Source organism: Schistocerca gregaria, chromosome 6 (assembly GCF_023897955.1).
Source record: "Schistocerca gregaria isolate iqSchGreg1 chromosome 6, iqSchGreg1.2, whole genome shotgun sequence".
NCBI classification, from domain to species: Eukaryota; Metazoa; Arthropoda; class Insecta; order Orthoptera; family Acrididae; genus Schistocerca; species Schistocerca gregaria.
In genome coordinates this window covers 497,366,634-497,382,641 of record NC_064925.1, presented here as the reverse complement: position 1 = coordinate 497,382,641, position 16,008 = coordinate 497,366,634, and the positions used below count along the sequence as shown (strand labels likewise).

General features: G+C 45.1%; 1 protein-coding gene across 2 annotated transcripts in view; it reads left to right on the top strand.

Moving 5' to 3' along the window:
- The window catches only part of LOC126279030 (calphotin), a 151,738-nt gene that overhangs the window by 127,049 nt on the left and 8,681 nt on the right, over positions 1-16,008 (top strand). Inside the window, exon 1 of one of the 2 annotated variants that reach the window (XM_049979422.1) lies at positions 8,618-9,743. The exons of the other annotated variant lie outside the window; for it this stretch is intronic. Coding sequence (XP_049835379.1) covers positions 8,841-9,743 — 903 coding nt within the window. The 5' untranslated portion in view covers positions 8,618-8,840. Of the gene's footprint in view, positions 1-8,617; positions 9,744-16,008 lie in introns of those variants that run through there. 2 annotated transcript variants of the gene reach the window in all.

Here is a 16,008-nt window from a genome sequence, read left to right as displayed (position 1 = left end):
CCCCCCCTCCTCCTCCTCCTCCTCTTCCCCCCCCTCCTCCTCCTCCTCCTCCTCTTCCCCCCCCTCCTCCTCCTCCTCCTCCTCCTCTTCCCCCCCCCCTCCTCCTCCTCCTCCTCCTCTTCCCCCCCCCTCCTCCTCCTCCTCCTCCTCTTCCCCCCCCCCCTCCTCCTCCTCCTCCTCCTCTTCCCCCCCCTCCTCCTCCTCCTCCTCCTCCTCTTCCCCCCCCTCCTCCTCCTCCTCCTCCTCCTCTTCCCCCCCCCTCCTCCTCCTCCTCTTCCCCCCCCCTCCTCCTCTTCCCCCCTCCTCCTCCTCTTCCCCCCTCCTCCTCCTCCTCCTCTTCCCCCCCTCCTCCTCCTTCAGGATGGTGCCTAGATGACAGGACGGATCTATTCCAGGGTCCTAAGATCTGTCGTCCCTATAGTTTTCCGGCGTCTTGTACGTGCCATCCTTGCACAGTTCCTGAGTGCCACCAGCTTCTACACTGATAGTCCAAAGACAATAAATGGAATATGCTTTCACGTATTTTACTGGTTTTGAACATCATTTATTACCAGGGTCATGTAGTGTGTCGACAGCAGATCTTCTAGAGATTCACATGGCTGTCCTTTTTCTCAGCCCTCCCTCCCCAGTGTTTTAATTTGTTACGAATCAATGAGCAGCCTGTAGGCTATCGACCGATGATACTCTCGTCACCCTTTCGTCTCTGCTATTCATGACCACCTCTCTACCACTGGCTGTGTCGCCTGCTCAGTTGTCTTTCTCTGGGTCCCAAGTCATATGGGCATCCCAGGGAATGAACTGGGTGACACATTGGCTAGAGACGCTGATACTCAACCCCATTCCCTTTCATGATTCCAGCTCCGGATATCCGGCCGCTCTTTACCAGTTTTTAGATTTGGTCTCACCTTTTATGCCTTTCACTGTGTGTTTAACTTCATTGTTTTATGACTTCCCTGACTGAATCAGTCCATTTTTAGGGGGCCTGTTTCTTCTGCGCGCAACTTCGGAATCGCGGGACTGATGAGCTCGCCGTTTGGGCCCATAAACCCCCTCAATTAATCAATCCTCCAACGGCAACACCTAAACATACGGGGTTTCCAGGATTTAGAGATCAGGCCCTTCTTTAATACACCATGTACCGTGTGCCAGCTGCCTGGCGTGTTGATTTCCCAGTACTGCGCGTGTTGGTGTCCCTCAGTGTCACCACATTTTTTAGAGATGACGCCACCGAAGGTCGCCGTCTTCGTGGTTTGTCCACAACAGATCCAGTTATCTTTAGCTTGGTGTGATAATTCGTAAAGGCTTTGGCATAAAGTGTTTCATGAGGGCCGTCAACACCACCACCGTCGGTGAACAAAAACTACATCTCTCTACACTTGCATGAAGCGATCTAAGCGCGCTCTCGTGAAGTCACCTTTCTGCTGTCTCCTCGTTCACCGTAAGATCGTGCTATGGACGGCCAAGGTGTTCTCAGGGTTCCTGTAACAGGACTATTAATAGCAATAATTACAAAACGTGTGGACATTTAAAACTAAGGAGCGACTTCTCACCAATTCTGTATTCATTTAGAACTTACACAAAGTAGGAATGTGTTTCAAAGTTGTACTGTTCTTCAGAGTAGTCACCGGCTTCGTGTGTAACCTCTTGTCAAGGCTGTGGAAGTTGTAAAATATCCTTCAGCAGCGCCAGTTGCGCTGATAGTTCCAGCAGAGCGGTCTGTTGTCAGAGAAATCGGAGTTCCGAAACGATTGCCATGAAATGCATCCTAAATCTTACGAGTCAGTCACAAGGTGCGCCGTATGCTGCGCCCGAACATTGCCCTACAGAATGGTGGGCGGGCCCCACAGTATCTTACCGTCTTTCTCAAAGTTTGTCGCAGGCGTTGTTCCAAAAAATGAACTTCTTAAAAAGCAAGTGGCGACAAATTCTGCAGCACCCGCCCACTAGTTTGCAGGACTGCTCGGACGCACATGGCGCAAGTTTGTGACTGATTTGTTCTATCGATGTGCCTGGGAATAGTTGTACCATCCACCAATCCATGTGGTTGCAGTTGTATTCCTAAGATGAGGGAACCTCTTCTTGGCATTCGCTTCAAAACTGAGATTCGTCGGGCAATAAACTGTTCCGCTTGAACTATCACCACAACTGGTGGTGCTAACGGTATCCTAAGACTTCTACATCACAGACAACGGGTTACAGACTTTGTGACTACTTTGAAGGACAAAACTTTCAAACGTGTATCCACTTTGCATTCGTTTCAAATCAATATGTTAAAATGATCAGTCGGGATAGTAATAACGTTTGTTTAGTGACAGGTTCTGCTGTACATTGTTGTACGATCGTGGTATCCCGGAAAAACAAGAGCCGCCAGCACCCTTCATAGGGGCCCCGAAGAGTCTTGAGCGATGCCTTTAACATCAGCCGAAACTGGTCAATATACAAAGCTTACTGCGATCTCGATGTTGATTTAAAGTGTAGCACCACATCGCTGAGGTCCATAGACAATGTTCTCAAAATTTATGAATTAATAAATAGTTGCCAATATTAATGTTCCAATCTTTGTAATTCCGCTGTTTACAAATCGCCTCGTACATAAATCCACTGTGAGGATTAGTGATATTTCCGAAGAACTGGTATGCGAAAGGGCTTTAAAGTGACGGCTATAATTTTTAAAATCGTTCATGCGCGATCCATTAACGCTGTGTGTGGCGTGGTCTGAATTTGAGCTGCTCCATCGGCTGAAAAGTAATCGTAATGGTACCTTAGTAGTGTAATTTGGTACTGCTTCAACGAAATAGACGCAAATACTGGGGAGTCTAAAATTTGCGAGGAGTTTTCTATGGGAGGAGCGTCATAAATTAAGAACACAGGTAAGTTTCTCGGCCTGGAGAATGCTGAACGAAACTAAAATGTGCAAACCGTGATTTGCTATGGTTAACGCTCAAAGGTATATGACCCGAACCAAACAAACGTGTGAATTATCAGGTTCTCGCCCTTTGAATGAAGGCGCCTCCAGGAATAGAACCACTGATCGAATAATTGAGATGGACAGAATAATAGCTAGCAACTAAAGCTATATTCAATGGAATTATAGTTAACATCCTCTGCCAGACACCCAATTACTTCTGGGATGAAACAAGCCGATATCAGGTTGCTCCCCGATACTACGTTGTCGAGGCGGCCTTATTCAGGATGAGTAAGAATGGTGGTTGCACAATTTGCTTTAGGTGCAAAGACGCAGCAAAAAGTTGTGCCCTGCAGCAAATAATTTTCAACTCTTTTAACTTGATCGCAAACTCACTTTGCTCTTGTTGTTCAGGAGGATTTTGCACTAACTGCAAAAGTGCTCCAGTTACTTGAACAAACTTATTTGCAAGTGTGATTGATTTAACTACCCTTTAACTGTTGATACCTCACCCTTCTTAATAGATCATTCCGATAACTTACACCTCTCAAACCAAACGTGTGCTGCTGCAGGATCTTCTCAAAAAGAACTAGTGTGTAGAAGCAACTACACTTAGCTTTTTCTCCATAAGTTTTAAAATATAATAAATTGCTCTTTGGCATACTCTGAAGATTGCGGCTAGATAGGTAAAAATAGTTTGTCACAAATGTTAACATTTTGTTTGGAGTGTATGGAGCTATAAAAAACGCCTGATATGTTTGCGAATAAGGATGACTAGCAACATGAAAGAAGGCACACGTAGGAAACTGATTTCCTGCTCGCATCTGCAATCTCAGATCAATGCAATTCAAAATCAGAGAATTTGAAATTCTTGGCCTTTGGTTAACCGCGAAGAAAAAAACTGTATCGATTGAAGTGGTGACTACTTTGACCCAGGTACCGCGACAGATGCTCCCGTTTGTCGCGTCTACAGAAAGCTGGAGGTGCGCAGTTCACCTCCTGACTCAGTTCTAAATCTGAAATCTCGTTTGCCGGCTGCGCATAACGGACCCGCTTTAAATATAAACGCACGGAGCATTTTTGAAAAAAAAAACCTTGGCAAGTTTTTACCCGCCGAGCATGCTGAGCTGAAAATACAAATTTGTCGTGTTTGTCAATACGGTTGAGAAGCCGTGATTGCGTAACAAAAAGACTCTGCTATAGCTACTGCAAAAACATAGTTCATTGTCATCTACATCCTCTGGGAGAGGAAAGACATTTTGGGAACATTGAATTTCCGTGTTCTCAGTGTTGTGGTGGGCTTAAGCATTCGTTGATGTTAACCCACTAATGCAGATACCATTGTTAGTCGAAGCGAATACTTTCGTAAAATTAGTTGAGTAAAATGGGTTGGCCTTTTCATCAATGGTACATCTTATTACACAGATTGTGGGAAACGTTGAATGAAGGCATTTTCTTGTCGACTGCTCCCTGCTGTTGCAAAGAGTTTCTAGGCCTCTAGACGTAAAAAAAAAAACTTTCTGGAACACAGCTTTGATTTTCGTATGACAAGAGTCGAAGAACAAACTAGAGTGGAAGACATGACGACTGTGAATGCCACGTGTGATGAGGCGAAAAGATGACAGGTGAAAAAAGTCCGTCTGGATTCAAAAATAACTAGACTATCTAGTTGTATTTAGTATCGTATAAGAAGTATAATCGACATAAGGAAATCGATCGTTGACATCAGTTGACTATAAATAGGGCACATTGAGTGAATTTCGTCCCGCCCTCAGTTTCTCGCGGTGCATGTGTCTGGAGATGACACTGTCCCAGAGCGTTGGTAGTCTGCGTAGGATTGCACTTGGAAAAAAAAACTCCACAAGAGAACCTCACTTCTACAGTTTGGTCTGCATATCGTGATAGTAGAGGATGTTCTGTTGAGAGCTTTCCATATTGTCCACTTCCCTGAATTACTTCTTTCTTCGAGACAGTCCGTATCTCACTGTTGAAATTTCTCATGCCACTTTCAGATCCTTGCTTGCTTGCTGTGATGTTCCTGTGAGAGTTCCAGTATCTGCTTAGATGTTCCTGTGAGAGTTCCAGTATCTGCTAAGAAGCTCTTTCTTAATTTGAGTTGATGTGCTGGCTGACGACAGTATAAAGGACGTGCTTGCAAAGTCGTAGCCTTGCTTTTCTTGCAAAGTCGTAGCCTTGCTTTTCTTGCAAAGTCGTAGCCTTGCTTTTCTTGCATCTAGCAGGTATCTCGCGTCTAATTTCAGGAGGGGCTGTGCCAGCAGAACAGTGTAGGTCTTAAACAACCCGTGATGGTGAAACAGATCTAATTAAGAGCCACATCGGTTTCTGGTATGACTGGACATGTACTATGCCGAAGACGCATTTTCAGCACTAAGGTAACTCGCCGCTAATTCTCGCGGTGCATGGGTGACCCCCCCCCCCCCATGTACTATCTGTTAGTTTGCGTGTTATGTTGTTTCTGGCACACATTTTTCATGTTTAGGCTGTGTGCTATGAAGGTGTAGAGCGCAGAGTCACTCCCAGATATTCCGGAGTCGGGCAGTTGCCCAGTGAATTTTGGCAGGGTTGGAACTCGCCACTGTGTTCGTCGAACAACTCTCACTCCTGGCCTTTGAGGCACGGAGCGTTATCTTGTTGAGAAATGCAACTGTCGTCGGGAAGGGAGTGTAAGTGGTCTGCAAACAGTGTACGATACTCCTTGGTCGTCGTCGTGTCTTGGACAAGCTCCACTGGACGCATGGATGCCCACGTGAATGTTCCCCAGAGCATAATGGAGCCCCCCTCCAGATTGTCTCCGCTCAACGTCCAGTGCCTAGTCATGTGTCCATTTCACAAGGGGAGGCCGCCAATTGTGAAATTCAGATTAGATTCATACTGCGCATAATAAAAGCTCATGGCCGGAGGTGTAATGTGGCAAAGCGCCAAGATGCACTTAGCCGTTGTCGAGAAAATCGACAGTTGAAAGAAACCGTTGCGGTGAAATGCTCTCTACGATTAATAAATTTCAACAGCGTCGTGGCGCAGCGGTAAGCGCTCGGTTTCGTAATCCGAAGGTCGCCGGATCTAATCTCGCACCATGAAATTTTTTTAATTATTAGTTTTTGTGATTGAGATTAATATCTCTATAATCTACTATTAATGAATTGCTTATGCATGTTGAAGGCGGATCGCTCTCCAATTGTACAGCCTCCATTTTTCCGTTTAACAGGGTGTACCGAAGTTTTCACGTCCGCACTGATTTTCGACGATGTTATAAGTTGCGCTAGGGAACGCATCTACCTTCTTTCGATGTTAGCAGGCAGCTACGCTGTTATGCGGCGGCTCGTTTCGGCCCATTCAACATCTGCCCTTAAAGTGTAACGAGCGAGTAACTGAGTTTATATTTCATACCTGCCGCAGCAAATTTGTGTTCGTGGGGTCTCTCTTCCAATTCGAACGTTTGACTTACGCTATACTTATTCGTTTCGGAATATCGTTTCTACGTCTTCCGTTAACTATACGTGCTTAGCATTACGAAGACAATTATAACATTTGTGAAATACAACTTTGTTTGCGGAAAACATAATGATGTTCGAAGTTGTCAGTTTTTCCACGACAAACGACTTTCAACAACTTATTATATGCATAATTGTTGCAACTGATTGGCGGGAATATATATATAATGTGCATACATTTGAATTACAAAAAACAAATACTTAAAAAAAGGTTGCATGTCGAGAGGTTCGATCCGGCGACCTTTGGATTACGAACCCGAGCGCTTATAGCTGCACCACGACACTGTAGGAACCTGTGAATCGTAGAGAGTATTTCACCGCAACGGCTTCTTTTAACTGTTGGTTTTTGTCGACAACGGCTGAGAAGTGCATCTTGGTGCTTTGCCACGTTATACCTCTAGCCATGAGCTTTTATTATGCGCAGTATGTATCTAATCTTAATTTCACAATTGGCGGCGTTAACATTGGCACGCCGATGGGTCGTCGGCTGCGGAAGCCCATCTTTAGGAGCGTTCGGTGCACTGAGCGTTCACATACATCTTTGTCTGACATTAGTTCCGCCACTGTTAGACCCCCTCCCTATCCGGTTTTACTAGACTGCCCAACGTACGACCTCAGACATCTATTTATGGGTGGCCGTCCAACTCCGCAACGTTTAGACGTGGTTTCACCTTGGTTTCGCCACAGGTTGAAGACACTACAGCACTCCTCAAACGCCCGACAATTGGTGCAATTTCCGGAATGCTCGTGCCAAGCCTCTGGGCCATCACAATCTGCCGTCGGTCATACTCAGGATGGCGTGCCTTCCAGTTCTCCATACGGACAGCATGCTCACACTAGATAGACGGTGCGTGTGTCTTGACTGGCAGTTATTTCTCGCCAGGTGATTTCTACCGATAGGTGATTTATACCGATAGGTCGGTGGTAATAATGTTCCGGCTGAACAGTGTGCTGTGACGAGTAGGTGTCACATAAATTGCCCGGATGTCACTTTGTTACAGTATTATGAAACTGTAGCGTCAGTGACTGCATAGGGACGGACGGTACAGCGTGGGATGTGATGATACCTACATCAGCGTGGCTGCTATGCAAATCGTATTTAAGTGCCTGGCAGAGGGTTCATCGAAACACCTTCGCACTAATTCTGTTGTTCCACTCTCGAATAGCGCGCAGGGAGAAAGAACACATCCATTTTTCCGCGCGAGCTCAAGTTTCTCTTCTGTTATGATGATCGTTTCTTCCTTTGTCGGCGTCAGGAAAATATTTTCGCATTGTGAGGAGGAAGTTCCCATCGCAACGAGAATCGCATTTTAGCGACGTCCACCCCATGTCCTGTATCATGTCAGTGACCTCCCTCCCCTCCCCCCCCACCTTCCTCGATAATACAAAAGTGCTGCTCTTCGATGAACTTGCTCGAGGCACTACGTTCACCCTATTTAGTTTCTGGTAATGATCCTACACCGTGGAGTGTACAGTCTCTTTAGTAGATCTGTTCCATCATGTAACCGTCCTGCTAATGAATCGTAGTCTTGGGTTCGTCTTCCTTACAACATTTTCTGTTTTTCCTTCAAATTTAAGTTCTTCGTAATTGTCATTCGCGGTCTTCAGATTCGACTGATTTATTGTGTAACCTGAGTTCAACAGATTCCTTTTAGCAATCATGTGAATGACCTCACACTTTTCGTTATTTAGGGTCAATTGCCAGTTTTCGCACCACACATATATCTTTTCTAAATAGTTTTGCAATTTGTTTTGGTCTTCTGATGACTTTACTAGGAGGTAGACAATATCTGCGAACAACCTAACACGGCTGCTCAGTCTCCCTCTTGAATCGTTAATATACAAGGTGTTTCCTTAAAAGCAAACAGGACATGGAGGATGCTCCACTGAACAACTTGTGCCAAGGAACCTGAGATTGGGGAATACAGCTTACGAGATAAGAGGAATAAAATCCCGGTACTGTGTACATTTCCTATTTACATTAGTTAACCGCAAATATCATCGAGACAATGAATGATCGTTAGTATGATATAATACAAAATCTGCTGAAACTAATGGTCATCAACCTCAATGCAAGCATGACATCGGCGAACAAGTTTATGACGCACGTTGGCAGACATCCCTGGCGTTATTTAGTCACACCACAGGCATCTACAGTTCTAGCAGTTCATACAATCTCCGTATCCACTGTGCGGATCAGCATAACGAAAAGGCGAGGGTCTCGCTCGTTTTGTCGACGACTGTACCTGTAGTTCAGTGGATTGCTCCTATTTCCTTTCTCGAATATTGGTGTGATTTGTGCAGTTTTTGGGTTAGGATCTTCGTCGAGCGGTAAGTATGGAGCTATTGCATAAGCATAGTCTGAAAGGAACCTACAATCTGGACTAGAAGCCTCGCAGTTACTGACTGTACAAACGGCGAGGATGGTACCGCTGCGAGCGGACGACGACACGGCAGACAATAAGCGGCGCGTTGCTCGGAGGGAGGGCGTGTCCCCACGGGAGACCGGGCGCCGGGAATGTCACCGTGAAACGCGATCCGCCCGTTCGGCAGGCGACCAATGGCAGGCGCTCTTTGTGCCTGGCGCTGCGGCGGCCGCCGCTTCCGGAAGCCCGTGTCCCGACCTCTCGGAATGCCGCGGCAGGGTGGGCCGGTCTGGGGGTGGGGACGGGGTATTTCGGTTCGTGGTGCTCCTCGAAGGCCGTGCCGCCGAGGAGGAGGGGTACTGGGTAAATATAAAAGTGCGCGAGCGGCCGTGCCGGGCGCCTAGTTCCGCCGCCGCCGACCAGAGGGATCGCCGCCCTCGCAGCCCGGACACGCTGTCGCTGGTACTGGTGCTGCTGTGCCTTGGGCTCGCCGGCGTCGCCGCGTGCTTCCTGGGAGCCGTGCTGTCGCGAGCCGCCATGTCGTCCGCGGCCGCCCCCGCCGCCGACACCCCTGCCGAGCAGGCTGCCGCCGCCGCAGCCGCCCCCGCCAAGCCCGAGCCCGTCCAGCCCCCAGCGCCTGCCCCTGAACCCGCTCCAGCCGTTTCCGAATCTACACCTACACCTGAATCCGCACCGCCGGCTGCAGTCGCGGCCGAACCTGCACCCGCTCCCACAGCCACACCTGCACCTGCAGCTGGTCCAGAACCTACACCCCCAGTTGCGGTCGCTCCCGAATCCGCTCCCGCTGCTGCTCCCGTTGCAGAAGTGATCCCCGGCCCGGAGTCTGCTCCCGTGGCCGAGGCTTCACCGACAGAAACCCCTGCCCCTGCTCCTGAATCCACTACTCCGCCAGCTTCAGAGACGGCTGCAGCCGCTACGCAGGAAGCCGCACCTCAGAAGGTACGGGCGCTGATCAGTAGCCAGTCATCCGTTATGCTGTTGCTCTGTGGCTTATAGTTAGTGTAGACTTAGCAAAAATGTCACCGTAGATATTTCCAGTTACAACTGGAGCCTAGTGTCATTGTCTGTGGGAATCAGCACGGGTTTCGAAAAAGACGGTCGTGTGAAACCTAGCTCGCGCTATTCGTCCACGAGACTCAGAAGGCCATAGACAAGAGTTTCCAGGTAGATGCCGTGTTTCTTGACATCCGCAAGGCGTTCGATACAGTTCCCCACAGTCGTTTAATGAACAAAGAGCATATAGACTATCAGACAAATTGTGTGATTGGATTGTAGAGTTCCTAAAAAATAGAACGCAGCATGTCATTCTCAATGGAGAAAAGTCTTCCGAAGTAAGGGTGATTTCAGGTGTGTCGCAGGACCGTTGTTATTCACAATATACATAAATGACCTTGTTAGTGATAACGGAAGTTCACTGAGGCTTTTTGCAGATGATGCTGTGGTATATCGAGAGGCTGTAACAATGGAAAATTGCACTGAAATGAAATGCAGGAGGATCTGCAGCGAATTGACGCATGGTGTAGGGAATGGCAATTGAATCTCAATGTCGACAAGTGTAATGTGCTGCGAGTACATAGAAAGATCCCTTATCACTTAGCTACATTATAGCAGGTCAGCAAATGGAAGCAGTTAATTCCATAAATTATCTTGGAGTAGGCATTAGAAGTGATTTAAAATGGAATGATCATATAAAGTTGATCGTGGGTAAAGCAGATGCCAGAGAGATTCGTTGGAAGAATCCTAAGGAAATGCAATACGAAAACAAAGTAAGTAGGTTACAGTACGCTTGTTCGCCCACTGCTTGAATACTGCTCAGCAGTGTGGGAGTTCATGGAAGTAGAGAAGATCCAACGGAGAGCAGCGCGCTTCGTTACAGGATCATTTAGTAATCGCGAAAGCGTTACGGAGATGATAAACTCCAGTGGAGGACTGTGCAGAAGAGACGCTCAGTAGCTCGGTACGGGCTTTTGTTAAAGTTTCGAGAACATACCTTCAGAGTCGTCAAGCAGTATATTGCTCCCTCCTACGTATATCTCGCGAAGAGACCATGAGCATAAAATCAGAGATTAGAGCCCACACAGAAGCATACAGACAATCTTCCTTCCCACGAGCAATAAGAGACTCGAACAGAAGGGAGAACCGATAGAGGTACTCAAGGTACCCTCCGCCACACACCGTCAGGTGGCTTGCGGAGTATGGATGTAGATGTAGATTTTTTAAATTACACTGTAGCAACCAGCGACAAGCCTTTCAGAAATGATTTCATTGTACAATTACTAGGCTCGGGCTTGAGACAGTCAGATGGTAGCGTGGACATTCGATATATTTTAGAACGCAAATGTAAAACTATATAAATTTAAATTGTATATAATTTTATCCTGCTAAACGCTCTGTAGTCATATTACGTACATCAGTAAGTACAATGTATAGGGCGTATACAAGTGTAAACTTACGTAATAATAAAAACTTTGTCACATTGTAGGCGGCAAATGTAAAACCTTTTGTAAGCTATAGACCACAAAACATAGCAAATTCTATATTTGCATCCTAAAATGCAAAGAAGTAGACGCTACCATCTGACGGTCTCAGACTCGAAACTAGTAATGGCCTCCTCCTGTAGTGGTCAATCCAAGGATTGGTTTGCAATAGCTACGATGGCAGCTTGTCTCCATTCTGTGCGTCTTTCAGATTTTCTCTTGATTTCTTTATAGGTGTTACATCCCACATCTTTCACGATTTGATCCATGTACTTCGGTCGTGGTCTGCCTCTTGGTCTTCTACCTCGACATATCCTTCTGAGGCGTACAGCATGTTAAGTGGCTGTTAGTAAAAAATATGAAAGTGTTGGGGTTGCTGTAGTGTTGTAGATACAGTTTTGGTGTGTAATATGTTATGTACTCACGTTCGTTGGACTACTTGCAGGTGCTTTTTAAAAACAGATAAAAACAAAGTGCCAAATGTTGTATGTTTGTGTTTAAAAACAGCTGCAAGTTGCCCAACGAACGTGAGTACATGATGTGGCCGAGCGGTTCTAGGCGCATCAGTCTGGAACCGCACTGCTGCTACGGTCGCAGGTTCGAATCCTGCCTCGGATATGGATGTGTGTGATGTCCTTAGGTTAGTTACGTCTAAGTAGTTGTAAGTCTAGGGCACTGATGACCTCAAATGTTATGTCCCATAGTGCTTGGAGCCCTTAGAACCAGTTCAGAGTACATCATAAACTACGTAACAACCTAGTACACACCAAAACTGCATTCACAACACTATAGCAAACCCAATAGTATAACACTGACAAAGTTGTTTTGTATTTATTTACTAACAGCCACTCATAAAGTTGTAAGTGGTACGTTATATGCGGAAGAAACGGCGACAAAAACAAAGAAAATATGCCGTAAACAGAGGCAACAAACGTAGAAACCATGCTGCGACGTAAAGCAAACAAGCTAATATGAAAAAATTCTAAGAACCTATTTGGAACCGAACAGTAAACGTATAGTAATGTGTTACAATGTTTGTGGATATGCTATGTTTTGCATATTTCAGAATTAAAGAACCCACTAATGATAACCATATTGTCGCTAAAACTAGTTCGCGAATAAATGCTTTGCACCAAGGCGGACCCACAACCCCGTATTGCTGATACTAAACTTTGACTTGATCGCATTAAATTAATGATAACGCTCCCAATGAAGTAACGTTTTCAGATGTGCTTTCTCGGGTGAATTAGACGGAATCGGTGTTGTCTAAAGGATTGATTTTAATGTAATAACTGATTTTGCAGTCCTTATTGGGCTGCATTAGATGGTATTAACGGAGGACATCGAAAAAATTCATAGAAGGGCCGCGCGTTTCGTGTATCTCGCAATAGAATACTACACGAATTCGGGGCGGTAATCACTAAAACAAAGGCGTTTTTTGTTGCAGGATCTTCCCATGAAATTTCAATCAACAACTTTCTCCTCAGAGTGTGAAAATTTTTTGGGCGACCACCTGTATAGGGAGAAATGATAATAATAAGAGAAATTAGAGCTGGCATAGAAAGATCTGCATGTTAGTATTTCCCGTGCTCTGTTAAAGACTGGAACAGTAGTGGCTTGTTACTTGAATCCTCTGCAAGGCACCTAATTGTGAATTAGAGTAATCATGTAGATGAGAGCAGATGGTTTAAAAACTGCCTCAGATATAGTTATAATTTCTCTTATGTCCTTATCTTTCAAGACGGGTTTGAGGGCTTACAACTGTATCTTCAGGTAGATTCACCGTTGACTGTAGACACTCATTTCCCATTTGCAGTTTCACCCTTAAAGCTGTTATTAAGCGGCACTGCTAAAGATTTTGCTCTAACACGTGTCAAACTTAAAAATCTTCAGGCATGTGTACGTGTCATCGTTAAAATAGAGGCTTTTCAGTTAAAGAATATAGCAGCAGTGAACGAGCGCGAAACTCCGTGAAATGGTATAATTTACGGCAGTTATCGCTAACGTTAACATCCTTTACATAAATAGCGTAAACAGATGTTCTCAGAGACTGTTTATATGTTTCTATCACTAAATACCACACAAACGAAACAGGAATTGTCATCCACTGATCTACCTCAAAATGGTGAAAGTCTTAGAAACTTGTCGTGAAACAAGCGCCTAACATAATTGCTTTAAGGCGGACACTATTTAGTCCATGCTTTTTAAAACCTTGTTTACTTTTATTTCACGAGTATTTTTGTATACTTACCCTTAGAAACTGAGCTGAAATTTGACGTTTCACCAAAAATATCAGTTCAACTATTGAAAAAGTTTGAAATTTTTGGAGTGTGTGATTGAGAAAGTAGCTTGGGTGTACCACCTCTGTCGTTCGCACTAGTGTTTGATACGAAACACTTGGCTGCGTGACGCTGTGAAATGAAATTAAAGAGCTACGTAGAGACGGGTAATGCAACTATATCTCGCAGCCGTATCCCTTTCTCGGAAGTTTCGTCTTATATTCTCAAAAGTGTTGCATATAAATCAGTATCGCGTGGACATGAAAAAACTTGACTACTTAGTCCTGTTCCTAAGTCGCCAGCTGTTGTTTGTTGGAGGGATTTTTGTTTCTTGAGGAGGGGGGGGGGGGGGTGTTAGGTCGCCGACACAAACCAGCGCTTTGGGTGTTTAATACGGTAGCTGCTGTTTTGTCTCATTACAAACAAAATTTGCGGAAAATTGTAATTTGACGTGACCAAGCGACAGTAATTACTGTTAACACTTCCCTGAGCATTTTACTGTGACGCTCAGTTGCCCTTAAACTGAGATTTGAGCTAAAGTAAATAGGTTGCGGTTATCGCTTCTACAGGCGACATTAATTCCTTGACATGTGTTTTGTAATGAGTTTCCACTGTACACGGGACATTGTAATAAGCATCCCACTTGCAATCTGTTTCGGCTGTCTCCACAATTACTTCACAACAACCGCATTGAAAACAGCCTTGGAGACAACACTGAAATTGTGCCTGACGACTGCTATTCGGGTACCAGTTACATCTCGCCCGCTGCTCTGTGAACCATTATTTCCATATGTTAGCTCTTGTTTCACATTTCAGCTGTAAATGAGGCGGAAATTGCAGCGATGTGCGTTCCTTGTGCATGTACGTTGTGAATACTTCAGTTACATCAAGATTTAATAAATCTTTGTAGATAATTTTTTTTTCTTGCATGGAGCGACATGTGGGGCAAGTGGCATGTAGCAGTGTGGCCATTAACCTCTCATGCTCGCTACTTACTGGTATGGGTGCAGATCTGAACCTACTCTCGGAACCACAAGTCGGATAAGATACGAAATCCGGACGTATATGAACACGGAACGTAGTCGTGCACTTAACCAGCAAAGACGTGCGAGGTTAAGCATAAACAGTGCCGATTTAAGACTGCATTCAAAGATTCTGGAGTCTGCTAACAGTCACAGAATTGGCGTGAATCCTATAAACTACACGTAGCATAATAAATTATAAAACCACCCAGAAGTTCGAAATTCTGTTGGAACCGTTGAAAAGAGGTGTGCAAACGTAAGAGGTGACATGAAAAGCAAGGTCGATGTTGTAATCATGAAGAAAGTTGGCAGAACAAGGAGGCAGTTATTTCGTACCGGCAAAATGATTACAAAAATCAGGGTACTTCATATACGAGGCGTATTCGGAAAGTAAGGTTTGATTAGGCGTGAAATGAAAAAAACTGTGAAAATCCGATGGAACTTTGCACAGATGTGTTAAGCAGTGTCTTTAGTGTGTCTATCGCTTCGCGTCGCTCTTTTCAGTTCAGAATGCAAAGTGGTCACGCATAAATGGCTAAAACGAGTCTCCCGCTAAGTATGTCGATCTGGTGAGATTTCGCCTGAAGCTACGCAGCCCGTATAACATAAATGTCAAGCGTTTCTTGAAGACAATTTTCAGCCGCATTCTGCAGGAGCTATGAAGACGCTCCTGCAGCGTTTTTAATGGGAAGTGTTTGATCACCCACAATACAGCCCATGATTGACTACCTCCTCTGGTTCTCACAAACTGCTGGCTACGCGGAGATTTTGGCAACAACAGAGGAAGGCAGACTTTCGTAGAGAATTGGCGGCGGCTGGTTTCTGTGACAAGGGTATTGGAACGTCAGTTACGACAAATTTCTGAGTCTGAAAGACTGATCTACCCAAAGTTAGAAGGTAGTTGCCAGTTATCTCTGCAATATAGTTAAAATTAATATGCTTAGCCACAATAGAAAAGGGTTTAACTGGGTCTTGGGAAACAGCCAACGTAGAGCTGGCAGGAATTAAGATGGTAACAATTGGGTGTTAAATTGCATCCTCTGTGAACAGAATATGAAGTACCTTTTTGCTGTGGGGAGAAAGGCTGGAAATAAGATCATGCTGAAGAAAAAGTATGTAGGTAATAGTGCAGAAGAAAACTTGGTTTGTGTGCTAGATAAGGAGGCATCGAAGGTGTATGCATGGAGTTAGAAATAAGTAGACTGTTACAGCTGAGGGTGCAATTACTTCTTGCAGCACTGGCTTTAGTTGTCAGATGTTTCGTTAGTGGAGAAATTAGTTCTGTGACTAAAATTTGTCAGAAAACGTCTTTTACTGAATTTGTATTTGGCACCAGTGATTTGGTGTTTTCATAGGTTGATATTTCATTTTAATAATTACTTTAGACGAAGAGATATTAAAATATTTTGAGCACAAAGAGAACATA